Source organism: Punctularia strigosozonata (genome assembly GCF_000264995.1).
Source record: "Punctularia strigosozonata HHB-11173 SS5 unplaced genomic scaffold PUNSTscaffold_11, whole genome shotgun sequence".
Lineage (NCBI taxonomy): Eukaryota > Fungi > Basidiomycota > Agaricomycetes > Corticiales > Punctulariaceae > Punctularia > Punctularia strigosozonata.
Window position 1 is genome coordinate 492,192 of NW_006767443.1, and position 26,420 is coordinate 518,611.

The window sequence follows — 26,420 nt, forward strand, 5'->3', positions numbered from 1 at the left end:
TGCAATATGATGCGCTAGTATACAATGCGTTCTCAGAGAAGAATAAAAGATTAAGTCAGCGAACATCTGCCTCGCCTTCACCACACCTCATCCGTAAACCGATCCAGAACGCCATGTGCGTCCTCCACGTCCTTCTGCGCTTTCTTCCGCATGTAGAAGATCGGGCAATCTCTGCTCGTGCATAGCACGTCCTGATGCAAGGATCCTTGGCACCGTTGGCACTGAGTCCACAACCTCGAGAAGCGGACTTCGAGGTCCGATGTAGTCGAGACTTGCTTGTGGTAGAGCTCGCCTAGTTTGGGGCGGCAGTTGTTGCATACGGCACCATCTGAATGATCGAGTGGTTAACGTACGCCGACAAGATCAGCAAGAGACACGTACTTGGTACGCTGTTATTGGCTTTTAATGCCGTTTTACACCCTAAGCAGGTCACTGTCTTTACAGCAAACTTCATGAGACCACCGACAGTGGGCGTCGCGATCTGGATAGATCGTGTGTGACCACCGGACACTGAACCGCGATCCGTAAGCACAGGAAGCCCATTCTAAGCCGTGTGCGCACTCACGGAGCGACGACGCCTTCTCTCCAAGGATAGGCTCGAAAATCCTCATAAGCGGCTTGGAGAGCTGGTTGTCCAAGTAATACTTGGTGTCGATGGGAATGTTGTTCTCGAGAACGTATATAGGGTCTTCAGACTTCTCGTACGCAGCAGCGCCTACACACCAATCAGTGGGCGCTATTCAGGGAAGCAAATCTGGACAGACCCTTTATGCCCTTAACAATGACATAGGCAACACGGTCCCCGAGTGCAGGAGCGGAGCCTGTATGTTACGTCAGGGAAAGAATAGACAACCTCAGGAAACTCGCTGACCAGCATCACGCTGCTTCATGCGTTCGGCTAGTTCCACATGCGCTTGTTTAGCAGCATAGTCTAGAGATACATTCAGTGCATGTACGGCGTCTATGGATCAGCACACGTACCGGCTTTGGCGAGCGCCTTCGTGATCACCAACTGCGACATATCGACCTTGTTCTGTAGCAGATCCGAAATCATCTGTTTCGTGTACCTGAAGGACAGTGAGCCGCGCGCAATCGCCAGAAAACAGCCCAACTCACTCTTCTGCACCTTTGACATCGCGATCGATCAACATCTTGTGCAAACAAGTCTCTATGACGGTCGACACAAGACGACAGTTGTCTCGCCGAACGGTCTTCGCGGCGATGATCAGCATCTAGGCAGAGGGAATGGGATGTCTGCACCAACCTCGATACCCTTGGAGTCCATCTTGTCGTACTTCTCGGGTTTCGTCCAGTAGAGCCCAGCATAACGCTTCTTGCTGATCAGCAGATACGGGAAGTAAACCTTTTCGAACTCGAGCTTGATGGGTTTGATGAACTTCGTGGTCACAAACTCCGCGGCTTCGCTGCCTACAACGGAGCGCGGAAGTCAGCAAATGCTCGCGGCTGGCCGAACGAATCGCTAACCGAGCGCCATGACCTCTTTGAGATCTGAAGGGCCGAACTTCACCATGACGGAATCCGTGTCACCGTAGATGACTTCAGCGTTATGACTGTGACCGTTCGCAATGCAGTATTCAGCTTCTACTTCCTAGTATCAACATCCGGTGTCAGGATGCCATTCTCGAACAGCACATGATCATCGCAAACCTGCTTAGTCTTCTCGATCATTTGCCGACCGTACGAAGTGGTACTAGACGAGATAGCCAAACATGGCAATTTGCCTATAGTGGCGCCCGTGAACCCATATACGGAATTGGCAGAAACCTGAGCAGGGCTATGAGACTTCAGAAGGGCCAATATGGAGATGATGCCCGTACCTTGAGAGCAAGCTGACGACCGTCGAGTACAGCACGCTTGAAAGGGTCACTCTCTTTCTTCAGGTCAGCTTTCGCTCGCTTTCTGGCGCTGATAAGGTCCTCCAAGATAGTCGGAAGAAGCCCCTTCCTCTTCGTCGAGGTCACGAAGAAGTCTACGGCGATAAGTTTCGTCAGCGTCAGGCGGTTAAACAGCGGCATCCACGTACCATTGTTGGGCGTCTGGATATAGTCCACATCTTTGACCAATTGGAGCCGGTCGATGGTAGCCTTGTCCAACAGGGTTGTGTAGCACAGATTGTGCGCCATCATGATCGACGGGTATAGAGAGCTGAAATCCAACGTGGCGATTGGGGAATCGTAGTAGCCCTTCTTGGGTTCGATGACGGTGGCACCTTCATACTGTTCGTCGCTTCCTGTGAGCCATCAACGTATGAGTTCACATCGGGCGCTGTGGAAGCAATGCTTGTACCTTCCCCCTTGAAGACCGGAACGAGATAGCCCTCGTCGTTGGCCTTGCGAAAGAGCTGTGAGAGCACCTTGATGGATTGCCCACGAGCGAGGAGGTAGTTGAACGGGACGCCTGTCACCCTCGCCATTTCAGTGTAGTTAACGAGGTACATCAACTTGTCCATCAGTCGTTGCGGGAGGTATGCATCCTAGTACACCGTCACATGGGGTCGAGAATGAACATTCCCGTGCTGCTAACCTTCAAGCAGTAGACAGCTAGACGTCTTCTTGACTCTGGTGTCCCATTCTATTACGCTAACGTCAGTGAAATTGTTGAGGTTTTAGTTTGAGAGGACACACCTGAAGCTCCGTAATGACACTATGGTGCACGTCCTCTTTCTGTTCTCCCAAGAATTGGGCACAGACAGAGTTGAGGGTATAACTACGAAGCTTTTGCTCACGCTGCATGACTTGCAGGAGATCAAGCTGGAGCCGGCCTTCCATAGCAGTTTCCTTTGAATCGCGTTGCCCGTACGCCTTCGAGGAAAAGTGAGTATCCTTCACTTGCGTCCTGACGTCTGTCGTCAAGAACGAACGGTTCGAGTTAGCGCCTGGTGGGGGTGCAGGAGCGCCGGACTTACTCCGCATCCGTCCAAGGAAGGGGAATTTATTGGCCTTGAGGGCCTTAGCCCGGTCCATGAGGTACGGCAAATCGAAGTTGGAGATGTTGTAGCCGATGACGACGTCGGGATCGACCTGTTCAACGAAATCGCGCCACGCCTGCAGCATCTGGCTCTCATCATCATACGAAAGAACTTGGGAGCCGACAATATGAGCGCATGAGTTCAGGGTGAACACGTTTCGTATAAAGGGCTTGCTTTCGCCTGCAGAGGGCATTAAGGCGCAATAGGGGTCGCTGAGAGCAATATAACTTACCCTGGATGGTCACCATATTCGCAATCTGGATGACAGGATCGACGTTTGCTTCAGGGAAAATGCCTTTTCGGCCGGCGCATTCGATATCAAAACTGAGAATACGCAATGGTGCTAGTTTTGACCAGTTGCCCTCAGGCGCATGGGAGATGAAGTGGTCCCATCTTACATTTAGCCCGTGATGAGCCAATGTCCAAGTGGGGCGGCGGTCGAGAACTAACCTGACACTCAATTCGATTTGGCATTGGGACTTCTTATCCTTCACCAGGTTGTACTTGCCGGCTGGCACCTCGATCCAGTTCATGCCCACAACCTAACGAGGCTCAGATTTGTCAGCACGATAAAACATCATGGCACAGGACAGCGCACCTTGGTGTCAATCATGAATCGCAGGACGTACGCCAGGTTGCTCTCGAAGGTGGTCGTTTGCTCAGGGAACAGGTCCCTAAAAGCGCACTCTCCACGTTCGAACATGCGTGAAGAACGGCGCCATGTCAATACCGCTTGAAGCCGCATATACAAGGAATTGGCTCATCTCGGACTTTCGGCACGTTGCGAGGGTTATCTGTTATGAGCTTCATGAACGGCACCCAGTCGTCGCCTCGATACCCCCAGATACTGCGTTTCTTCACAAGCTCGATCTTTCTCACACAACCCGCCCCTAATTGGTTCTGCCGAGGATTCAGTTCTTGTCGAACTGCGCGCGGTTGCATTGAATTTCCTCACGTTGAGATAGAGGAGGAACGATGGTATATCGTCTTCCGTGAAGCCTCGCGGAACGGGTATATAGAAGTAGGGGTCAAAGTCGTAGACATGAGCCAGAACGCTGTGGCCGTCCTGGAAGCGAGTTAGCAATCGTCATACAAGGCGGTAGTGTGGCTTCACCTCTGTCACACCGAACATTCTGAGAGTCACGCCTCCACTCGAGTTCTCGGTGTGGTACTCGATATCAATCTGCTGGAAGACTGCAACCGACGTGAGTGACTCGGCCGGAACGAGATGAACCTGGCTCACTGATCGAGTCGCGTTTCTCGTCGATTGGGCGCAGTGCAGGCCGCGCCCAGAGGTCTGCACCTCCTTCTGCAGCTGATAATAGTGTTTCCTTCAGCAACTATGTCTCCAGGATCCGCGGTGGACAAGATGCTCACCGGCTTCTTCGCCCGTCTCCTCCTTCAACCGCTCCAAAACATCGGCGAACGACGATTGCGTCGGCTGCGAACCTGAGGACGTCAACGAGTTCAGCTTTCTCTTCTTCATGACTGGTTGGTTCGACGGGTCGTCCTCAAGGCTGCACAGGGACTTAGACTCTTGTCGCTCGCAGGACGGCGCGACAGTGACTAACCGAGACGCCGGCAAATTATCCTTGGCAGAGACCGTAAGTGCGGGCATATCTCCGGCTCACGTATTCAAGTGACGCGGTTCTACAAGAGGTTCGATGCCAGAAACGCGTGCCACCGATTCACGCACTAGCCTGGGGCTCGAGGGTGGGATGAAGAGCGTGGTGTGACGAAACCACGGTGTGACTAATCGCGTCTCCGCGTCTGCGCTTTTCGTCACGTCACGTTCCCCGTGGCACACGAAGAGTTCGGAGAAACAGTATGTGATTGAACTTCCTTCAGACTTTATCACCTCATGAGGTTAACGTTACGTGCACAGGACTCATTGTTCGTCGATACTTATGTTGCTCCAACATCTCGTTCGAACCCGGCGACATCGGATTCCTGAATTTGCTCACATTCGCGATACACTGCGCAAAATGCCATGACATGGGTTCCATCTGCGAGCAGCTGTGGGACACTGGAGAGAGACACTGCAACCTCGGTCGATTGCTGGAAGAGAAGTCGCCGGTCGAGCTCTGCCTCTTAAGAGACGAGTCTTCATGCGCTCCCGAGAGACGAAGACTATGAGCGTTATCCGCTCAACATCAACTGCAATTCGGACGGCTCCGCACAGACTGCTGTCTTAGGCAGACTGTCGCACCGTATACAACCGTACAAGCCCACCGTCCTCGAGCTCGCCCGGTATGGTAACGACGAATCCCGGCTCCCAGAATGCATCCACATACAGACACTGGTACTGAGCGGGACGGACAGGCTGCCGTCGTTATGTCACTTATTGGCTGGCGGCTTCACCCACAACGGTAGCTACCTTCTTCCCAATCTCTCGTTATTAGTTGTGGATGCCTATGCAGTAAACGAATCTGCCAGGTTTTGAGCTCTCTGCCTGGACTTCGTGAAGTATGGGGTGTCGCACCAGGTTCCATCGTCGAAAATCGAAACAATCACTATCAGGAAACCCGGCTACCCGTCGCAGCCTGATCAACTGAAGTTGTTGCAAGAAAGGTGCAGGTGATACTTGGATCCTCATGAAGTGGAGTTGCCAGTCTATCTGCAAGTGTTGCATTTGGCAACGCATGGATAAGAACGTACTTGATCCAATACGTTGCAGGAGGAGTATCAAAGGACAGTTGCCTCACAACTCGTGAGCAGTCTGACCAGTTTTGACGTAGAAGACGACACGATGGCGTATCCTCCGACCATAGCATCCGAATCCTCAGTCGAATCCTTCCTAGTGTCGTATACGAGATCGTAGTAGCAGGAATGGAAAGAAAAACTATGTTCATAATATCCTAAGGCAGTACTGTCCAACTCTCGCGCACTCCACGGTCCGCCCCCGCAGACGGCTCACCGTCCATTGATAGTCGCCGTCGAGTCACTCCTCGGGCGCCCCGCGTCCTGAGTCCCCTTTCCCTGACCCTCGCTCTCGGGCGGATGATTCGGATGCTCAGGAATCTTGGCGATCTCCTTCTGCGCTTCTTCCCAAGCTTCCATGTTCTGCAAATACGAGCATGCAGGTCAGTCCCGTTCGTGGAGAATCGGCGATGCCTCGATCGAACGTCCATACCTTCTTACACCAATCCCGATGCGCCCGCGCCATGCTGATGCACATCTCCCTCAAGTCGGCCACCTTCTGCCTCTGGAACCGATCCAAGTCGGCCTGGATCGTCGAACTCGCGTATTTGAGGTCCTGCGCCGAAAGATGAAGCGCATCTTCGAGCTGTGAACCGAAAACCGAATCATCAGCCCCACATTGTCGTAGCACATCGGGACCACCCACGTTAGAGATCGTCTCCCGCGTCTTGCTGATCGAGCTCCTCCTCGCCGCCTCCGGGTCCGAGTCGATCATCCCGTGCAACGTATAGCTCAGCGCGCTCAACAACCCCATACCCGGCGCGCGCCTCTTCACAGGGTTAGGCCCCGGATGCGGCGGCAAGCTCCGCGTCCCGTACTCCTCCCTCTCCCCCTCCCCCTCCCTCTCCCTCGCGCCTCCCCATTCCTGACTCCCGCCCACGCCCACGCCCGCATCGCTCCCCACGCCCTCTCCCGCCCCACGATCGGACCCGAGCGCAGGCGAAGTCGGCGACCCCGGGTCGGGCGTCCCGGAGCCCGGGCTGGGCGTGTTGGGCAGGGAGCGGATCGTCGATCGGCTGAGCGCCTCCTCCAGCCGGCGCGCCTCGCGCTCGTGCTTCTCGAGCTCGTTCAGCTGCTCCCGGCGCGCCTCGAGCGCGTCCTGCGTCATCTCTACCTGGACGTGCTTCTGGTGCCGGTACGCGAGCAGCTTCTTGATGATGCTCGCGAACTGGGTGTACTCCGACAGCGGCTCTTGCCAGTTCTGTTCCAGGTCCTGGAGCTAATGGAGATGCGACGACGGGTTTCGATGAGACGCGGTTTTTTTTTTTTGCAGCAGGGGCGAGGTGTGGGGGGACTCACGAGGCGCGTGGTGGAGAGGTAGGTGGTGTCGACCGCCTGCCCGGTCTTCTCGATGGCCGCCGCGAGCTCTCCGGTTTCGTTCAAGCTGAAACCGTTGAGCGCGGCACCGAGCTCTGCGTGGTCTTGGGAGTACTCTTGCGGGCCAAGGTTAGCACGAGCGGCACGGCCGTCAGGGAGTGGAGATGATCCTACCTGACCACCGTTTCATCGTCCGTCTGGTCACTTTCTCCATCGGGCCTTGCAGGTGCGCGGCGAACTTGTTCGTAAACGCCTCGCTATCGAGGAAGCGCTGGTCTGGGCGGCGGAGGGGGTGCGAGGGCGATGGGTTCGGCAGGGAGGCGTAGGCGATGGCGGACGAGGAATCGGTCGGGTTGTGCGCGGGCGCACGGAGGATGTTCTTCGGGAGGAGAGTAAGGGGCGGAGAATGCAGTACTTCGGTCTGTTGGGTATCGTCAGTCGCGGTGATAGGGGGTAACGACCGGCGAGGACACGATGTTTACCCATGAGACTTCGCCGTCCAGGAAGCGGTGGAAGACGTGTTCGTTGGACAGTATGGGGTGTTTGGCGACCCGGTTCAGGAACGTCTGCAGCATCCGCTTCCGTCGCGCTATCATCTGCGCGTCTTCCTTCGCCTTGGCCTGCTTCACGGCGTAGTCGCCGATGGTCTGCTTTGAAGGTATGGGCGGAACGATGAGCGTCGGGTACAGTTTGGCGAGTGATAATCGCAGCGACTCAAACTCGGAGTAGCGGTGCGATGCGGTTGCGTTCTGGTACGGCAAAATGAGATGTTGATGCGGGGTCACATGTGGGTAGCTGCAAGAAACGATAACATACTCCTGCACGAATGACATATGTGATGTACGGCGACGTCGAGTTCACAGACGTTTTCTGTGCGTCTACAATCTGACATGGGCCCCGATCCATCAGCTTCATTGCTATCATCATGTGTGCAGAAAACCTGGCGAGCGCCTCACCTGAATCTCGACGTCCTCGCCACTATGTAGCCACTGATCTCTGGTGCAGCAATAGTCCTCCTTGAACGCTGGCTTCGGACGCCCGTGCGAGCCTGGGCTCGGGAACGACGGCCTGCTTAGAGGCGGCGAGCGCGCACCCGGTCGGGGTGGTGAGCTAGGCGTCGATGCAGGCGGCGAGGACGGGGCAGCGAAGGCGGGCGCGACGTCGGTCTGAAACGGGTTCTCGTCCTCAAAGGCGTCCATCTTGGCGGCCGAGTCGAACGCAGAGGCAGACGCTGCTCGCGCGGGGACTGGGGACAAGGAAGGCGTGACTGCGAGCGAAGCAGCCCCGGCCGCGGGCGCCTAACTCGTCATGACGTACGCGTAAAGCCGGATGTAATTAGGCGCCCAGCGAATACTTAAACTTACACCCTCTCCTTCCTCCTCGTATCGAATTACACACCAGCTTTCCTGAGCAGTTCGACTCCTGGACACATGGAGACCTGAATGATGAGTGACGCCACGTTCAAATCAGCTCCCCCTATGGTCCTCATCCTCGTCGGCCTCATCGGCTCTGGTAAAGTCTGCTAGCCTTCTTCATCCACGTCTGAACCACCCCATTCATGGCTTTATCGAAGTCCACATTCGCCGAGGCACTGCAGCGCGAGCTCCCTTCTTTTGTTCGCTGCTCCCAAGATGAGCTCGGGAACAGGAAAAAGGTCGAGCAGCTCGCGCGCGAGTCGTTAGCCCAGGGACGCTCGGTATGCATCGACAGGACGAACATGGACGCGCAGTACGTCGCGTCTGCGCGTCATTCTCGCGCATATACGCGTCGATTGACTGGGCTGCAGGCAACGATCGACCTGGATAGCCATCGCGCGCGAGAATCGCGTCGAGCCATGGGTACTATACTTCGACACCCCATACGACGTGTGTCCCTCCTTGCCCCATTCATACCCTGTGCTCATATTTATACTCCTACAGTCTTGTCAACAACGTATCCGAACACGTCCGTCGAAAGGTCTTCTGCTCCTCACTGGTCCTGACGCCCCTCCGTCCGTTGCCTCTAGGCACCGACCACCCGACCATCACAGACCCCGCCCAGGGTCTATCCGTCCTCGCCCGCTTTCGCAACACCTACGAGCCACCCAACCCCCGTGAAGGTTACACGCGCTACCTTGCGCTCTCTCCCTCTCCCTCTAGGTCCTCCCCCTCCAGCACCAACCCAACCAACGCGCCCTCTCCTCGAGTGCACTCGCTCCCCTCCTACACGAAGCAGGACCTGCTCGCTATCCTCTCCGTCCTCCAAAGCTCGCCCCCTCCGCTCAACCCGCAGACCAGCCTGGACCGCTACTTCGCTCCAAGATCAGGTCCTCACGCCCACGCCCACTCCAACCGCGGCGGCGACCACCCTCGAGCTCGGCCTCGCGGGGGCGGCCGGGGGTCACCGTACGCGTCCCGATCGCGAGGACGGCCCACGACATACGATGGCTCGGGCCGCGGGCGAGGGCGAGGGCGAGGTGGGGCGCCGTATGGGACGCCGTATGACCGACCTCAGGAGTCGGACACGGGTTGGCGGCGCGGTGCCAGTATCGGGAGCAGAGCCGGAGCGCCGTCCCGAAACGGCGCCGGTGTCGTCTGAGAACACGCATGGGCATCCCCCACCGCCCGCGAATGATAGCGCTCATGGTCAGTCGCTGGGTCATGGCTCGCGGGACGAACCCATCGAACTATCTTGAATCAATTCCTCCATATGCTCGGACACACCGGCCCCTCAGAAGTGGCGGTGTATTCATTTCTCCCGGAGAAGGCCTGACGTTCTGCCCTTTGCTATGTACGATACCACGGATACTAAGTCTGTGCGCGTATTCATCATTCGGTCTGACGGTGACCGGCTCTCGAGTGTCGCTATAAATATCAAACGTCGATCATAGCACTCAGTCTTATGTTGATGGGGATGCTGTCCGTGCGAAGTCCCACGAGCGTTGACAATGGGCGGTGATCTCGGGCTCGCCCTCCGAGGAAGGATCGCTCGCAGTTTACCTGCGCATGCAAACGACGGAACGCCAAGGGCAACGGGTACTAATACCATCGACACTTTATTACACAGGCTGAACTAGAAGACCGTCCTTTGCGCAATTCCACGCGGTTCCTGCGAAATGCTGTTTTGGGTTCATTATCAGTCCACCCTCCCCGCGAAGAGTAATGGGGTCGTGCGTCGTCGAACGGCGGTCGTCAGTGGCATGGGAGGAGAGGGGGGAGGTGGAGATGCGGGTATTCGTTTAGAACAGGCAGTCGCACATCTCTGCGAGGCGATGTTAGTACGGCGCTAAGGAGGCCGGAGCCTGCTCGACAACACGCACCTTCTGCGCAGCAACAGCACAGAATGCCGGCTAAACACGCCGTGCAACCGCCGCCACCACTCGACTGCTGCGCAGGCTGCTGGCTGTGAAACCAGAGTTATCGTCAGCTATGTGGACCACGGTGCGAGGGGAAGGACGACGTACACATAGACCGTCTGCGGGGGCGGCTGCGGTTGGTAGCCGCCGCCGTATCCGGGTCCACCGCCGTACGCCTGTGGAGGTTGTTGGGGGTAGTATCCACCCTGGCCGGGCGGAGGACCTGGAAACAGTTGAGCTCGTCAGTAACGACCCTCAAGGCCTCAAGACGACGTAAGTCTCACCTTGAGGGGGGTAGTACTGTTGCTGCTGCTGCTGGCCACCGCCGCCGTAGTAATCTCTTGCAGACATGATGGTCGTAGAAGCGGAGAGTTAAGCTGGGGTGATAAGGGTGGTAGCACTGGAGGCGTTGGATGTGGTGGGAGTGGATGAGTGAACCGAGGTGAGTGGGCACCACAAATATCTTCGGTCATCGGGCTGGTTCCCGCCCGCCACCCCTTCCGCATCCGCCGGCCGGGGCCCCTGCCGTGAACGCAGACCTGCATACGTAATCAATGTATGCAGCTTGCAGCGCCACCCGACCGCGCCAAGTTCCTCCTGTTTCCAGAGTAGCATGGCTCATTCTCGTCGATACGGGCACTCAGTCTCGTTGGTACCTGCTGCGCTCTATAGCTTTTGCCTACGGACTGCGCATCGCCAAATCGCCTGAGGACTGGGCCGGTGAATGGCCCGGGAAAGGCGCACAGTCACACCGCTTTGTTGGTAACGTACGGCCGGGCCAATAGCCATGGGACGCAATGCAGCCTCGAGGCCGCCGTGCGCACCGACGAGCACGCCGGAAAGGTGCCCAAAAACGGGAACGGCGGGCCCTCTCGAGAGGTCGACGGCGTGATCCTGGCGCCCCCGAGGGCGGCGCGTGGTGAACACGAGGCGCGCAAGACGCACCCTTTTCCTGATCCTCTCCCGCGGATCGTACGACTTTGCGCTGGGTGTTGGCCGGGCGGCGTCTCCGCCGTTTCCGAAGTGGATGCAGCACCTTGCCTTCGCCGTCTTCTTCAAACACCCCGCTTCGGCCCGGTAGGTGCGAGTACAGTCACATCGCCACTCTAACCGCGAACGCATTCGACGTCGATCCCGATGACCTGCGGCATCTGTTCATCGTGACTTGCATGGTCGGTATTTTAACCACTTTCCGGATTCGTCGGTTGCCGATAGAAAGTCTCCGGAAATCGAACGCTCAGTCTTGTTGACCAGAAGTAGCATTGCTGAACGCACCGTACCACCATCGAAGGCCAGGATGCTCCTATCCACCCATGGACGGTGTAGTCTTAAGCGGTCAAAGCGGGATCGGTGACGGGAAAAGTGTTATTTAGTGTCTCTGCCTTAAGATTGCTAATCGGGGAACTATGATGACATCTCACAGCTTATCGTCATGCAGAATACCCTAGTTTCCGACGCCGCGACTTCTTGTGATGACGTCGAAGCTGAGATGAACAAGATGGTGCGTTTGGCGATGCTCTTGCGAGGTGCGGTAAAAAAAACCCATTCGACGGATGAAAGATGTATAAGAAACCGTCTAATCACGGGCGAATTATCCAGGGCAACAAGACGTGCCGGTTCGCGAGTGAGCGGGTCATCTTCGTTCGCAGATACGAAGGCCTCTTGCGAGCCCGCTTCGCGCTTACGGTGTATCCTCGACGTGTACTACCCGGAGATGTATGGTTGTCCGCAAGCACGGATGGGTGGACTTGAAGCGATCACATAGCACGGGCCATGGGAGAGGGAACCGAAGTTGTGACAACACAGGCAAAATTGCCAAACGGACTACCTGAAGATGGTATCTCCTGGCAGTGTTCAAGCTCGCGATACACCCGTGGGCCCGTGGATATGATCCACTCCAACTTAAGGGCAACAATAAGCAACGCCGGGGTCAAGAGTCCTCAACCATCCGATCTACCGGTGATAAACCAACGTCGCCTAGACAATGGCGCAGTGACCGTTGGACGTACTACGTAAGCCGCATCTTTATACATGCTAGGTTTGCGCCATACAATCTATTTGCGACAGCATGCTCTATTATTCTGGCACGCAATACAACAAGAGCCTTTGATCTGGTCTCGACCTGCGTTGATGCGGACTCCGTTACTACGCGGAGGCGGAGCTACTGGTCCCCCAGTGCGGAGAGGAGCGGCGAACTCTGATATCGGCGCTTTGCGAGGCAAAGGCTATTCTGGATCGCATGATAAGATCGTCCGGAACTGGTCCACTTCCACAAAGGCGGCCATCTGTGCTTTTGGCAGTCGCAAATGTGCTCCTTACGGACACATGGCAAACTAAGTTTGCCGGGAGAGTCCCGGTTTATACGCCGTGTAAGTCCCACCACGCCCCGAGCACAATCGTCGTTCTCCGAAATGTCATTCCTGCTAAATCGAAGCGCCGCCGGCAGCGACGGTCCTAATAAGAGCTCTGTTCCGGTCTTGTATTCCGCGTCGGCACCTAACCTAAAGAGTCTTGAGAGAAGGTACGCTAGCTATAGAAACCGCGGGTGACAACGTATTCTGACCCAACTGCTAGCATGGAACAATATTGTTGTGCCGATATTCGTGGCAATTTCACAGCGATTGCTCAGTGCCGCGATCATCTCCGCGAATAGCTCCAGACTCATGATTTCACTCCCGGATCATTTGACACAATCAAATTCTGCAAGATTATGACCAGTGACAAAAAGACCGGCGTCTCATGGAAGACCATGTATACTCACCGGAGGCACTGACGTCGCGCGGAACCGTGTCCGTACCAACGATTCAGTACCGGTTTGCTCTTGTTCCGCGAACGCCGAGGCCTTTGAATACGCATTCGACGCTTCCCATTGTCTCTGAAAGTAGCTGAAACTCAACGTCGTGGCACATCCCGCCGTGAATTTGGACCCATATAGCGTTCCAAAGCCCGATCAACTGCACCCACTGTCGCGATTCGGCGCTGAGTGCGAACGTGAGAGGCCGAGGAGACGCACCAGGGGGGGCTTCGATCAGACCCAGCGCAGCGCTTATAGCTACTTCGTCCATGCGCTTCAATCGTCCATGTAAGGCGTAAAGTCAGACGCCACCGAGTGGCGGCGGCCTCTCTCCAGGACTCGGCGGCAATGATGCAATTGAGCCGCAATACGGTCCGAGCCCTCGCACGGATAGCCCCATACTCGTGCACGGGGGGGGAAGGCGAATATATGAACGCGTCAAAGCCCATCGATCTTATCTGACTTCTACCGACTTCGCCGGAATCTAAACATGGACTTCGTCTTCTTGCAAGTACAAAAGGCGCTTCTACAAATGTCCGAATCCTCTCATAGCAGGTCATAGCAGAAGAAGGGGGGGGAGGTGCCAGAAACATCCGTTAGCCCCCTCGGCAGCGATAATTTCCAACGGAATTTACTAAGTATGGAACGACGCGAAGTGCGAATAGGGATAGAAATACACATAAGACGATAGCCTGGCGGACAGAAGATCGAAGAGGTGGGGGGAGCAGGCGAATAGACAAGTACGACATTGGGAAGCGTGAGCAACGTTTAGCGGGAGGAGGTACCGGGCATGGGAGGAACGGAAGGCGGCCTCCGCAAATAGCAACAAAAAACTGATTTCAGCCTTCGGATCACGGACGACCGGTAGAAAACGCGTACATCCTTACGCCCTGGCACACCCACAGGCGGTCAGCATATAGGAACACGACCCGACGCGACCGTACTGACTTGGCGGATGAGGTACTGCGTGAGCGGCGTCGTAGCTGCGAAGGAGAAAGAGGGTCAGGGTCGGACGAAAGAGGCGGACTAATCCGGGCTGACACGCACGGGGCGCGACGTAATTGTCTCGGGACAGCACGTCGAAGGTGCGCGTGCGGGCGTGTGCGAGCACGTTCCCGGGCCTGCCGACCGCGACGACGCCCGGAGGGCCGAATCTGACGCATGTAGGCTTCAGCCGCGTGCGGAGTGCAGGGGCACACGGTCGCCCCCCCTCCCTCCCAACCTTCTGCCGAGGAAGCGGAGGGGAGGGGAGTAACAGCGAGGATGGACCGACCTCGCGACGCTCATGAGCGTGACTCCGAGCTGGTAGCTCCCGCGCTCGCGGACGCTGACGTCAGGGAAGAGGAAGAAGATGCCGTGCTTGCCCTGGAGGTCGCGCAGGCGGTGCGGGGACGAGACGAGGTTGCCGTACAGGAGGCGTTCGCCGCCGGGTCCGGGCGTCGTATCCAGCTGCCGGCTTCCGTCTGCGGAGAAGATCGAAAGGTGCGCGACGAGGAACGGGATCTCCGCTTCACTGTACCGCATGCAGAAACAAGGTCGGTCGACCTGGTAACGGGCTTGCGAGAACGAGATCGCGCGAAAGCGGGTACTCACTCGTCAATGGGATTGCCCGTGTTGTCCCGGACGATGAGCTGGACCACCGGCGGCGGAGCGAGCGGCAAGCGCGAGAGGCTCGAGGGCCCAAACTCGGCAGCCTTTTGAGGATGCTGAACGACCTGCAAATAATAATGCCTGGTCCATCTATAAGCGTCGTAGCGGGCCAGAAAGAGCGGGCAAGATAGCTCACTTTCCGCCCGTCGAACCCTTGCGAGGGCTTGCGTGCACCCTTGCGCTAGGCGAAGAACCCGGCTGCGAAGAGCTGCCAGCGTAGCGAGACCGGGTTGGAGAAAGCGTACTCAGGGTCGGCGAAGACGTCTCACTGCCGCTGACGAGAAAACCTATCGAATGCTTTTCGCGCGTCGGGGAGTGCTGGACGGGTGTCCGAGCCTCATGCTGCGCGACCATGATCGGGGCAGGTCGACCCTCGTTGCTCACCGAATACGGTGAGATCATTGACATCTGTGTTGGGTCAGTGGACGCGTTATGGAACACGGAGGGGTCCTGTGGGGTGCTCAGCGACGAGGTGAACAGGACGCACGGCGCGCTCACATGAAGGTGATACGTCCGTGGAATCGACGGGGCACTTGGGGTATCGGTCGATGGAACGGGCAAGTGCCCGGCGTTCTGACTATTGGCCCCATCAGCGTCGGTGTCGGCGACGAGGGGGATAGCGACGGTCCGAAGAAACGAGGGCATCGGAGTGTGGGCGGGGGTTCCGTCCGCGAGAATGGGTCTGCCTTCAAGGCTTAGAAAGCCTTGAAACTGCGCCTGAGAAGACCCTCGCAGCGGATAGAGTCCGTGTCACCACCCCTGGAAGGCTCATATACTATTTTTCGCCCCGACGTAAACGAGGCGCCAAGGTTTGGGTATTTGATAGGCCTGATGTCGTCCGTCTCTCGATATGATTTGATGACGAACCTTGCATCGCACGGATCCGCCGAGCTGGTCGCAGAAGAAGCACGCACGCAGACGACGCGGAGAACGAGAAGGACACGGAGGGAGGGGAGAGCAGCTGAATGCGATTCGGAGCAGAAAACTCTGAAGATTATACAGGAATTAACGTGTAAGAACAGCGATGCGAAATAACGTGGGGTGATGGGGAGTGACAGCGCGAGCGGACGACTCAATAGAGCAAGACGAGCGAACGAAATGTAGATCAGATTCTCGTCTTGATGTAACTCCATATCCCTGCACCGGCGGACACCATCGTCGCGGCTGCCAGGGCCGGTTTGACTCCGGCTTTGGGTCGGAAGAGACGTATAAGCGAAGCTACCCAAGAGCGGAACGTTTGAGCGTGACATACCGGTACACTTGTAAAGCGCGCCGGTGAACGCGCCGGCGGACATACTGCCCAAAGTGTCGTGCTTTCCTCGCAAGCCATCGATCGAAGAGTTTATCGCGTTGTACGTGAGGGCTGAAATGGGGGAGGTTAGAGGCCAGACGAAAGACAATAAGGGCTGCCGGATCCGGACGAGACTGACCAAGAACGCCGGCAGAGTTGCCTATGAAGGTTCCTCTTCGGGTAACGGAATTGAGAATGCTGTTGAGCCGCAATCGCGCGTTGGACACGGCCAGCGGGCGACGTGCGCCTTCGCGGATGCCCCACGCACCACCGAGGGCGAGGCCTGTGCGCAGGAGTGTCAGCGCGTGACGAGCGGGAGACAATAAGGCGCCAGATAAGGTGAGAGATCGGGATTGGGCTGGGGTGACAGACCGGACCCGGTATCATGATGGAAGGGGGGGGTGGCGAGAAGGAGGGAGGGCGAGCACTCACCACTCAGGTACATGGTGCCCGTGCCGTAGCAGAGGTCGTCACTCCAGCCGCGGGAGGGAATCGCGGTTCCTGCGCCGGGCAGATCGTTCGTCTTCTCGTCGTCGAGCACGAGGTAGTCGAGCTTGTCGCTGAGGCCGGCGAGCGGGTGCAGTCTGGCGGGGTCGAAGGCGCCCTGGAGGAGGTCCGAGGCGGTGACGGCCTCGTCCGGCGCGCCGGGGACGCCGTCTGGCCGGGCGAACGTCGCAGAGCGCAGGTATTCCGCGGGGTCCTGGGACGAGGAAGAGGCGCTGTGAGAGTCTTGGCCGGACATCGTCGTCGGTGGCGGGGATATCGAGGGCGGCGTCAAAGGGCTCGCTGCGAACGATGACCGAGCCCGGGTCCAGCGCTTGCGGGCTGGCGACAAATTTTCAGACTCCGCGGCGGTGGGCGGGGTCGGGGCGTCGGAGCGTGACCTGCGCCTGCGACGCGTCCGTCCAGCCCGGTTCCCTTCGTCTCCCCGAAAACAAAAAGCGATGGCCTTGCCAATCTCCCGGTCAACAATAAACGCGGCGTGTGCGCGAGCGCACGCCTTGCGCTCGTTTAGCCGCTATCACCACTTCGCATCAGTCGGTGCGCTCGCCCGACGGCGCGCCCATCCCGAGACGACTCGATGCCAGCGACGTGGGTCCGGACCCGCCCGACAGCGGCGCATACATCGGGACTTAATTGGATCTGTTTGGAATAGGATGGGCTACCTCGACGACGCCGCACTCGACCGCGAACGATCCGGCCGAGACGGAAGCGCTGCAGTGCCTCGAACAGGGCACAGCGAAGCTCGAGGAGGGTGACGTGCAGGCGGCCAAGGAACTTTACAAGCGCAGCGTCGAGATCAAACGTACCGTTATCGCCGCTCGTCCACCGCTGCATCTGCGCTAACGTAGCCACCGATACCCCTGGCGCAGGCAATGCAAGGTACGTCTGCACGCACGTCGAGTCACCGGTGGGGAGCACCCTTGTGACGGCCAGGTACACACCTACAGCTCCCTCTTCAATCTCGGCGTGACACATTACCACCTCAAAGAGTACGACGACGCCATTTCTGCGTGGAAAGAGTCCATCGCGCTCCAACCATCAAGCCCGGACGCCCACACCAGTACGCCCACCGCCGCCTCTTCCATCTCCCGCCGCGGCATTCTCTTTGACTCCTGCTGACCAACCGCCGACAGATCTCGCCAGCGCGTACATCATCTCCCCCGTCGCACGCCCGGACCTCGCGCTACACCACCTCCAGTACGTCCCCTCCCCGCTCTTTTTGTGTAGCGAGAGTCTCGGAGCGCACCGCTGAGGCTTCCCTCCGACTTTGCATCCGACAGTATCGCGACTTCCCTCGCGCCTGAGGATCCCGAAATTGCGGTGCGTTCATGGCTATATGCGCTCAAGCTCCGTTCCTTACTCATTGGGTTTTGGCGCCCTCGCGGATCCAGTTCAACTACGCCGCCGTTCTGGAAGCATGTGAGGATTTCCCAAGCCCCGGGTCATCGCCCGCCTAGGACGAACGGCGCTGATATATGCCCTCAGGTGGCCGCCTGGAAGAGGCTCTAGAACAGTACAAGCGCAGTAAAGACAAGTACGTTATATACCATATTCTACAAACTTCCCGCTGCGACGATTAACGTTCCCTATTCTTTTTTTGGCGCTCAGCGGCGTCGAACGCGCAGCCATGCACATCCGCAACGTAAGCCACTTTCCGCCGGATATTTCCGCCCGCCCGCGCGCCCATCGGCTGACTCGAAGTCCCCCCCCCCCCGTGCAGGTGAGCGCTAAGATCCTGGGATCGAAGATGAAAGAAGCCGAGAGCGCCGGGGGCGAGAAGCCCGGCTCGGACTCACAGTGAGGCAGCGGCCAAGGCGACGCCGTCCCCCGCGCGCTGCGCGCACCGTCGCTTTGGTGGCGGCGGGAAGAGCTTTGACGGCTAGGCGGCGCTTCTCTTCCCTCGGCGTGCGTCCACCGCGTCGAGCGTTGTTATTGTCTGGCGCGCTCGTTCTCGGGACACACGCGCCGCGGACTTTGCCGGTGCGAAGGTCGTTAGTATGAGCGTCAGGCGTTCGAAGGACCGTGATCTTCTTCCTCATTCGATGGCTGTGGAGGACTTCGCGTACTATCTGGAGTACGTACTTCTCGATGCTGCGGAGTGTGCATCCCCCCCGCCGCGAGATGCGTATGACGTGGGGTTATGCATAGATAATCAGGATCGAAAACACGTCTCTCCGCGTTTGATCCTCTCGAAAAACTCACGCTAAGGAAAACGACGCAGCTATCGCCGACCCTGGCATTCGTCCGTTTGCTTATTGTCTTGTCGTAAACGGGTGGGCATTCACAAAAATGTCGGAGACCGGCGATGGCACATGCTTGAGACACCGCCCGGGGGTCGCGGGACGACGAGGCCCGCCTGGGCTGCAATATCATCGCGCTTCGAGCCCTTGTTCATTATGAAGCGCGGATCGCCGGTATACGCCTCGGTGATCCCGAGACTTCCAGCTAGCCCCATCAACAGTAAATTGCAAGTTCCGGCCGTTCAGTGCGCAATTCGACGGCGACATCGCGCCCATGTACCCGGTTCTCGTCCTTCTGCGATGCTTAAACTATAAAACTAGCAGCGTATATCACATGTGCTATACTGTAAGACGGCTGAGTCGTGACATGCATGACTTCTGCTTAGGATAACTTATTGTTTGCCGCATGATCCTGCGAGCGACATAAATATGAAGATCATCACAGCTTGAAGAATGCGTACGGCGCTCTGTATTGGTCTAAGCTGTGGTAAAGGGGATGCGTCGTTTGTTCGCTAATTCATTCTTCACTCCGTTCTCGTTGTATAACAGTGCATCACATTGCATACCATGTTGTCGGGGCAGGAGATGTGTAATGGAATCCATTCAACCATCTAACAGTAGCAACGCCGGCTCCTTATCCGCATTCCCGTCTCTTGCGCAGGCAGACATTAGCCTTGGGGTCCGCGATACAATTCACCGCCAAGTAAGAGTTCGGTGGTCGGATGTGAGACTCGTTCTCGAGTTGCACGTCGTAATACATGACGATATGAGCAAGTATCATCTTCAGCTCGTTTGCTGCGAAGAAACGACCGGGGCTGTATCACTGTTTAGCTTTGTGGTACCATAGATTATACCAAGAGATTTACCACGCATGTTTGCCGTGTCCGAAGGTTAGGAACTGCGCAGGCGAAAAGACGGGTTAGCTTGATCGGTGATGGACTGCGCACACGCTTGGCATACCTCCGGGGATGTATTAACAAATTGATGCTTTGCGCTTTCGCTGCCTTCTCTCATATCAGAAAAGCGCCATGGTTTGAAGGTGAGAGGATCCTCGTAAATCACTGAATCTTCATGCGTAGCAGTCGTGGGTGCGGCTAGCGATGTTCCTTTGGGTATAAAGGTGCCGTCGGAGAACGTGTAGTCTTTCAGCGTCATGCGCAGCAAACTGACTAATGATTAATGATACGTCACAAGCGTTAGAAGTGTTACTGTCAGGACTAGTTTGATACTTACTTCCGCTCAATGCATTGACCCGACTTGACTCTATTCACAATACACCCCTGAGCTAACATCGAGGCGGTTTCCGTCCTCACAGCCCTTACCTTTGATGAAACTGTCTATCTTGTGCATCTTGGTCATGGCGACCTGAACATGAAGGTTCAATATGTGCGCCCTATCTCTTCTTGCTCATATGACATCATCTTAGTCCATCCCTGTTCGGCTATCACGCGCTCAACCTCCTCGCGAAGAGGTTGCAGCCATAGCTCCGGATTCGTGGCCAGATTGTAGATGACATGCGTCATGATCTGATAGCACAAAACGTCAGTAAATTATCGTCAGGCGCTGAGTACGGTGCTTACAAGAGTAGAGGTGTGGATAGCTGAACCAATTCGAGGTCAGCTTAAGATTATTACATCCAAAACAGGAGGTCAAAACCTCCGAAGTTCAGGTGCAGAATCCTTCGGGCCATGTCGTCGAGGCTGCGAGGTGGTCCCTCGGCCCCGTCCATCATCCACGTCAGAAAATCGTTCTGTATGACCGGCGTGAATACATATTAAACCCCGTAGGAGCACGGAATTTCACAGGTTTGTCAGGGTAGTCGATTCCGTGTTGTTCATACTGGCGTTGACGCTCCTCTACAAGAGGTTGTAGATAAACTGAAGCCTCTCTCGCGGTGATGTCCACATTGAGTAACAAAGGGGCAAGCAACCTTCGTTACCTCCATCAGACCTTGTCCCTATATCGAACACGTGAGATAAGCAATGCACGTACGGCTTCAGCGGGCGGGGTATCAGCAACGAGCGGTCCGAAGCAACCTGATTCCCCATTGCCAAACGCATGTTCAAGTTTTGCCATCCGATGTCCCTACCTATATCGATTATCAGCAAAAGGATGACAAAAAATCAAGTCGCAACCTACACAGAGGTTGTCCGACAAAAATTATGTTGCTGGTGCGGCACTGCGTAACATATCAGAATGTTGTTGAAAAGCAGAGTGAGGATCAGGATGCTCACTACAACCGTCCTCATGGCGTCCATGGCAGGAAACACGACCCATTCTGAGCAGATGATTAATCAAGGTCTGGGCGAAGCACTGCAAGCGAGCTTACCGTCATCTTTCTCTGGGACCAATTCCTTGAAGGCGACCAGAACTTCTTCGCGAACGTCGTCGAACAACGACCCAAGATTCTTGGTCAGCTTGGACGGAATCTGTGTTTGATCATTCAGACATCCACTGGCATCGCCCCCATTTACTCGCCCGGCTCACTCACAAGGTGAAGGTGGTACGGGTTATCGATGAGATCGCTGCCGAAGATGAATTTTTGGGCGAAGTACTGTCGGTTTTTCAGTGTCATTCCAGACAATTTGTGGATTTCAAAACGCACGTCGTTAACGAAATCCGTGAAGGACATCGTATCGTCCGGCAGCCGGCGCATTTCTTCCGCCATGGGACCGCTGACCACCACCAACCACCTATCCCAAAGTGCGACCTTGTAAAAGCCACCCTTGTGCTGTCGCGCAGACCGCGGAGGAACGCAATGACAGGCTGTGGTCAAATGCGCGAGACCGGGAACACTCAGTACTCACCTTCGCATATCCTTCGGCGAGGACATCCTTCCCTCTTCCAAAGAAGCGAACCGCGTCAATATAGGACAGAAGCAGATTGTTGTAGCCTATCGTCGGTATCGGCGCCAGCTATGAATCAAAAAAGGACATCCGCTCAGCATCTCCTTCCAGGCGACACGCAGAGTGTCACATGCCCGAACGCAGCGCTCACACCGGAGAAGGTACGGAATGCGAGCCTGTAGATTATAAAAGCCACGGTCGCGCTGCCAGCAACTAGCACGAAGATGTTACCCATGACAGTGTCTTGACAATATCTTAACATGGAGCGAGCAATGGGGAAAAGCAAGCTTGCCAAACGTCGGTGATTTCGAAGTCTCTTATAGCATCGAGGAAGTGTCCGCAATAGTCTATCGTGAAGCGCCTTTTGCCACCGGCCTGCACTGGCGGTGTGAATCGGTGCGGTACCGGAGTTGGTCCTGTCACCCGCTAAGGAGCCGGTAGAGAGCGAGCCCTCCATTGAGAGCCCGGCATCCGAGGAAGATCACGTTCGTCCATAGTACGATTGTAGACGAGCTCCGTATGGCAGATTATGCGGTGTCGTTCGAGTTGCACGAGAAAAATGGAAGGCTGAAATGATTTCGATGCCAGGTCCGTCGACCAGTTACCTACGCATGTGTGCATGTCTGACCAGTATCATGTGCAGCACCTAGCATGAGTCGTCCGTGAGGCGCGGACACGAAGAAGCATCAGAACGCTGAGCATGATTCCGGCGTAGGAAAAGCGGATATACTTGTGCTGCAAAGTGGGTCGGCATCCGTACTGATTCTTCGATTACCATTTCGCGCGGACAGATGTGATGGCTATGCCAATTCGACGATGACTATGCCTTCGTTCATCCGATCTTCTCGCAGACCTTGCCAAGACACCATCACTGAAGACGGCATTCAACGTTTAATGGCGCCGGCGCCGTAGGGTCATGTGCGATATCCATAACCTTTGGATAAAATAACGCACTGAGTCGAGCTATATTGTAGTGAAAAGGGATTGAGCAGCATAATCTAGAACAGGAACGTCTGTGCAACGTGAGCTTGTGAGGGGTGATACAAAGCCTCGAAAAACGCACTTTGATGGAATCGTGGCTTTTACAGCGGCGCAGAAAGCGAGTCAAATCGTGGATGTGTACGCGTGTACGCGTCATAACATCGGACCTCGCACCGGCATCGCAATCCAAAAAGAATCGAGTAAGCAGAGGAACCCATGGTATCCTGGTGATTCAGAGAAGACGTCGTCTAAACACGGGCATGATGCTGGCACATCAGCGAGACAGCGCTTTCAAACGAGCCTCAGCCGCCCTTGCCCTCCGTTCCCTCTCGACCTTTGCCCTCATCTCAGGCGTCAGGCCCGCAACACTCTCCGACCCGCCACCGACGCCCCCAAGCCTCCGCGGGCCCTCCAGCGTCTGCACTTTCGTCTTCGCTGCCACCTCTACCTTGGGCGGCGCAACCGGCTCCTCCGTTCCACTTGCCCCTTCCTTCGCCTGCCTCTCCCGGATCTTGTCCTTCAGACCCTTGCGCCGCGCCTTCTTCTTCTCGCCCCGCTCGTCCTCCATCTCCTTCGTCAGCGCGCTCTGGACGTGTCCGGCCCCGTGCCAGTCCCACCAGTCCGAGTGCGCAGCGGCACAGCGTCGAAAGACGTTCCGAACCCCGCGGGTGCGTGCAAGATCATACGCGGTACGGGCTGCCCCAGCTGGTCGCGACGGCGGGGCATCGGACGCGTCGGATAGCACGCCCTCTTCGTCTATCGTCTGCATCGATGAGGAGGGCACTGGGACAGTCGGGTCCGCCTTCGCGTCCTCGAGCAGCCAGCGCGTAACATCTTCCTGCCCGGCGTGCGCAGCGACCTGCAGTAGCGTCCGGCCCCTCTCTCCGGCCTCTTGCGCGATCCAGTCCGGCATGAGGGCGTTCACCCCGTTCTGGCCCAGGTTGCCGCTGCCACGTTCGAGGAATGCCTTGAGCGGGTCAAGCCTGCCTTTGCGTATCATCTCCACGGCACGTAGCCACCTGTCCTTGAGGGCCTCTTCCTCCGCGGTACGTTTCGGCGCTGAGATGACCGGGATGGCTGCCTTTTCCGGTGCAGTGGCTGGCACGGGTTTGGGTTTGGGAGCGATAGAGGCGAGATAAGCTTCGTCTTGAGCGCGAAGTATGTCTTCGGTAAGGTGAGAGACTTTGACCCGGGTGAGTTCGAGGAGACAGCGAGAGATCTCTGCTTGTGTCTGCGTGTCACGGATTAGCGGTCTTTTAGTGAGATATGGATGGAAGCTTGGTGGCACGCACTGGTCGACGCGTGGGGAAGGGGAAAGTTCGTAAACGATCGTCGCCTTGTTTCATCAGACATCAGGATAAGCATATGAGCTTCTCCTTCGCAGATGGAGAGAGCGCACCTTTGGCAATGGGAGAACCCTCGAAGTCGACGAATATGCGGCGGTTGGAGGTGCTGGCACGTATCCATATGCGCTCACACGCGTCAATGTCTTCTGCCCATTCTAGCAGCAGGGCTCGAATGTCCTATCATCAGGATCTTGTTCAGGGAGATCGCGTCGAGAATGCAAGGCAACGGAACACATACGTCAGCCAGTGCCTGCTCGCCGTAACGGCGTAACTGCGCGCCGGCACTTTTCGCGTTTCCTTTCGCTTGATCGTTCAAGGATTGCGATCCACCCTGCTTTCGACGCGCTGAATTGATGCTTCATCAGCCACATGCCACGAGCCGATGGAGTCGGTAAACGCACTGGTATAACGGTGAAAGGTCTTGTGCTTCAGTATTTCCACCTCAGGTTTCGGCTTCTTGACCTTGATTTTCTTCTTCCGTCTGCCTCCACCATCTTCTGCGTCCGCTCCTTGTCTCTCCCCTTCCTCCACTGCGTCCGGGTCCTCGTCCGGATGACTGACTCTGACGATCGACCCCGCGAAATGGCCGCCGGCTGTCATGAACATGGCCCACGTCCGTCCGTGTTCGCCGTGATTGCGTTGCATCGCCTTCAGCTCGTCCAAGTACGATTCCGGAGGAGCGCGAAGTGGGAAGAGCCTCTTGTATATCCCGAGTTGGGTTTGGGGCGGGGAATGGAACCATACGAGTGCGGTTTGGGGGATGTTGGGGCGGGGAGCAGACGGGGAAGATGATCGTCGCGTTCTGTGTCTAGACATGAGGGTGTCCACGGCGTCCGAGTCCGACCCTCCATCTTCCGATGACGAGGATGCGCTTCCGGAGATGGAGTCGTCGAGACCTTGAACCTCGAAAGTCAGAAACGAGAACCCGCGTCGGGATGTAATCGCGATCGGTGCACATTACCATCGACCAACGCCCCAAAGTCTTCCTCCGCCACGGCCTGCTGCCCGTTCAGGCGCATCTTCACGTTGTACCGGTGCCAGTCGCTGCGGAAGTGCGCGCGTTGCTCATCGAGATCGGCGAAGGCGGCGCCGAGGCAGATGTTGCATGTTTTGCTACCGATTCCTGGGGCCGCTCCGGTGGCGTCGTCGACTTGAGCGGTGGATGGTGGTGCTTTGGCGGGTGGCGATGGCGCACGCTCAGGATCTTGCCAGAGATGTCGGGGTGTGAGGGTCTCAAGGATCTCCTTCGGCAACGAGTAAACGTGATAGTATTCTTGAGGCATTACGAGAGCGAATAACGAGACGTGTGTAAGAGTAAGAGATGACTTCTGTATACTTATGCAGGCGTAGGTTGCGATGGTGGTGGCGGTGGTTAGTCAGAGCTCGCTGAGCAGACTCATTCAAAGTTTGTATTCGACTATGACTCGCTTCCGCGATCTGGCTCCGAAACGAGATTACGTCGAAGGCAAGAGTAACGAGTCAGCCGATGCTTATATGAGATCGCTGAAGGATGATGTAAGTATGACCGTGTCACTACGAGAAATGCAAGATCAATATATTTTCATGTGCAGCACAAACACCACTGATCAACATCGAGCAAGGTGGTGGTGGTGGTGGTGGTGGTGGTGGATTACGAGGCCCACATACCCCAAGGTTTTACGGCCCCAGTGGGCATGTAGCCGACGCGCTAGGGTCTACCACGGTATGCGTGAACCCGGGTGAACCGCAGGTATGTACCTGCGGTTTACGCACGGGTCGGATACAGCGGGTACGGGTAGACTTGTAGCACGGGTCGCGGGTAGGTACAATCTCGTGGCTCGAATTTTCTGCTCTACCCGGGTACGACCCGGGTATGGTGGCGCGAATCTGTGACGCAAAAGTGACCGAGTGACCGATCTATCGTGCGCAGCCCGTGCGCATCACCTCCAGCCAGCACGCTAGCGACAACCTCACTCAGGGACGGTCGAGTTTCGATTCCTCGCGATTAGCACTGTAGAGGTGCGAAGCCGGTGGGCTGGGCGACGCGATAATTGATATGCGCGAGTCCTCGAGGCTAAACAGTGGCTGCCGGGTGAGTGAAGTGTGGAAGCGTTGGGAGGCGCGCGAAGCGCGCGATGAGGATTAGAGTCGATGAGGCGGTCGGTGTCGGTGGTCGGTAGTCGATAGTCGCTGTCGGTAGTCGCTGTCGGTAGTCGCTGTATTGCTCGTAGATGAAAGGGGAACAAGGTATATATCGTCCAGACGTTGGGTGAGCCGGATGCTGTCGCTAGGGTACATGGATATCGAGGATTTATACGTGCATTCATTCGTACGCGACCATCACTCCTATCTTTCCCCCCTGCTGATCCCTCGTCCCTCGTCCCTGGCCGTATCGAGCCCATCGCCCGCGCATGCGGTTGTCGTCGAGATCGAGCGGCCGGTAACCGCG

At 56.7% G+C, this 26,420-nt stretch overlaps 9 protein-coding genes across 9 annotated transcripts; 2 read left to right on the plus strand and 7 right to left on the minus strand.

Moving 5' to 3' along the window:
• Positions 1–77: 77 nt before the first annotated feature.
• Positions 78–4,475, minus strand: PUNSTDRAFT_73633 (delta DNA polymerase; the record flags this gene model as incomplete). The annotated part of the gene is made up of 24 exons (XM_007386517.1): positions 78–328; positions 382–510; positions 566–715; positions 765–821; positions 872–931; positions 982–1,067; positions 1,117–1,211; positions 1,265–1,428; positions 1,486–1,609; positions 1,669–1,785; positions 1,839–1,990; positions 2,045–2,251; positions 2,308–2,494; positions 2,545–2,592; positions 2,646–2,863; positions 2,927–3,169; positions 3,222–3,382; positions 3,440–3,531; positions 3,588–3,663; positions 3,720–3,889; positions 3,945–4,055; positions 4,104–4,183; positions 4,233–4,304; positions 4,367–4,475. 24 exons carry the CDS (start codon positions 4,473–4,475, stop codon positions 78–80), a joined length of 3,159 nt encoding a protein of 1,052 aa, XP_007386579.1.
• Positions 4,476–5,791: 1,316 nt separating this feature from the next.
• Positions 5,792–8,246, minus strand: PUNSTDRAFT_54425 (uncharacterized protein). The gene is made up of 8 exons (XM_007386518.1): positions 7,963–8,246; positions 7,823–7,891; positions 7,489–7,755; positions 7,181–7,427; positions 6,989–7,122; positions 6,336–6,908; positions 6,123–6,275; positions 5,792–6,052 (listed from the first exon to the last, which is right to left on the minus strand). Exons 1-8 carry the CDS (start codon positions 8,203–8,205, stop codon positions 5,903–5,905), a joined length of 1,836 nt encoding a protein of 611 aa, XP_007386580.1. The 5' UTR covers positions 8,206–8,246; the 3' UTR covers positions 5,792–5,902.
• Positions 8,247–8,459: 213 nt separating this feature from the next.
• Positions 8,460–9,737, plus strand: PUNSTDRAFT_127539 (P-loop containing nucleoside triphosphate hydrolase protein). Its single transcript, XM_007386519.1, has 5 exons — positions 8,460–8,523; positions 8,580–8,734; positions 8,793–8,871; positions 8,926–8,950; positions 9,012–9,737. The coding sequence occupies exons 1-5, from the start codon at positions 8,485–8,487 to the stop codon at positions 9,581–9,583; spliced, it is 870 nt and encodes a 289-aa protein (XP_007386581.1). The 5' UTR covers positions 8,460–8,484; the 3' UTR covers positions 9,584–9,737.
• A 486-nt stretch (positions 9,738–10,223) lies between these two features.
• Positions 10,224–10,691, minus strand: PUNSTDRAFT_136908 (uncharacterized protein; the record flags this gene model as incomplete). Its single annotated transcript, XM_007386520.1, has 4 exons — positions 10,224–10,246; positions 10,305–10,387; positions 10,449–10,563; positions 10,625–10,691. 4 exons carry the CDS (start codon positions 10,689–10,691, stop codon positions 10,224–10,226), a joined length of 288 nt encoding a protein of 95 aa, XP_007386582.1.
• A 3,613-nt stretch (positions 10,692–14,304) lies between these two features.
• PUNSTDRAFT_73409 (uncharacterized protein) lies at positions 14,305–14,867 on the minus strand (the record flags this gene model as incomplete). The annotated part of the gene is made up of 2 exons (XM_007386521.1): positions 14,305–14,647; positions 14,728–14,867. Coding segments are annotated over 2 exons (483 nt in total), but the record flags the coding sequence as incomplete, so codon positions are not given.
• Positions 14,868–15,889: 1,022 nt separating this feature from the next.
• On the minus strand, positions 15,890–16,817 carry PUNSTDRAFT_73392 (Tim17-domain-containing protein; the record flags this gene model as incomplete). The annotated part of the gene is made up of 4 exons (XM_007386522.1): positions 15,890–15,972; positions 16,037–16,147; positions 16,215–16,358; positions 16,508–16,817. 4 exons carry the CDS (start codon positions 16,815–16,817, stop codon positions 15,890–15,892), a joined length of 648 nt encoding a protein of 215 aa, XP_007386584.1.
• A 53-nt stretch (positions 16,818–16,870) lies between these two features.
• Positions 16,871–18,758, plus strand: PUNSTDRAFT_145466 (TPR-like protein; the record flags this gene model as incomplete). The annotated part of the gene is made up of 12 exons (XM_007386523.1): positions 16,871–16,929; positions 16,985–17,057; positions 17,114–17,171; positions 17,232–17,381; positions 17,449–17,458; positions 17,527–17,639; positions 17,713–17,776; positions 17,860–17,899; positions 17,971–17,998; positions 18,065–18,113; positions 18,188–18,221; positions 18,300–18,758. 12 exons carry the CDS (start codon positions 16,871–16,873, stop codon positions 18,378–18,380), a joined length of 759 nt encoding a protein of 252 aa, XP_007386585.1. The 3' UTR covers positions 18,381–18,758.
• A 695-nt stretch (positions 18,759–19,453) lies between these two features.
• PUNSTDRAFT_136911 (cytochrome P450) lies at positions 19,454–21,900 on the minus strand (the record flags this gene model as incomplete). The annotated part of the gene is made up of 17 exons (XM_007386524.1): positions 19,454–19,634; positions 19,686–19,717; positions 19,780–19,988; positions 20,053–20,082; positions 20,142–20,184; positions 20,268–20,345; positions 20,400–20,419; positions 20,476–20,569; positions 20,623–20,749; positions 20,812–20,908; positions 20,959–20,998; positions 21,054–21,097; positions 21,149–21,248; positions 21,311–21,373; positions 21,425–21,550; positions 21,627–21,734; positions 21,796–21,900. 17 exons carry the CDS (start codon positions 21,898–21,900, stop codon positions 19,454–19,456), a joined length of 1,497 nt encoding a protein of 498 aa, XP_007386586.1.
• A 1,020-nt stretch (positions 21,901–22,920) lies between these two features.
• PUNSTDRAFT_73374 (uncharacterized protein) lies at positions 22,921–25,275 on the minus strand (the record flags this gene model as incomplete). The annotated part of the gene is made up of 7 exons (XM_007386525.1): positions 22,921–23,394; positions 23,431–23,877; positions 23,939–23,982; positions 24,046–24,169; positions 24,231–24,337; positions 24,394–24,888; positions 24,954–25,275. The coding sequence occupies 7 exons, from the start codon at positions 25,273–25,275 to the stop codon at positions 22,921–22,923; spliced, it is 2,013 nt and encodes a 670-aa protein (XP_007386587.1).
• Positions 25,276–26,420: the final 1,145 nt, after the last annotated feature.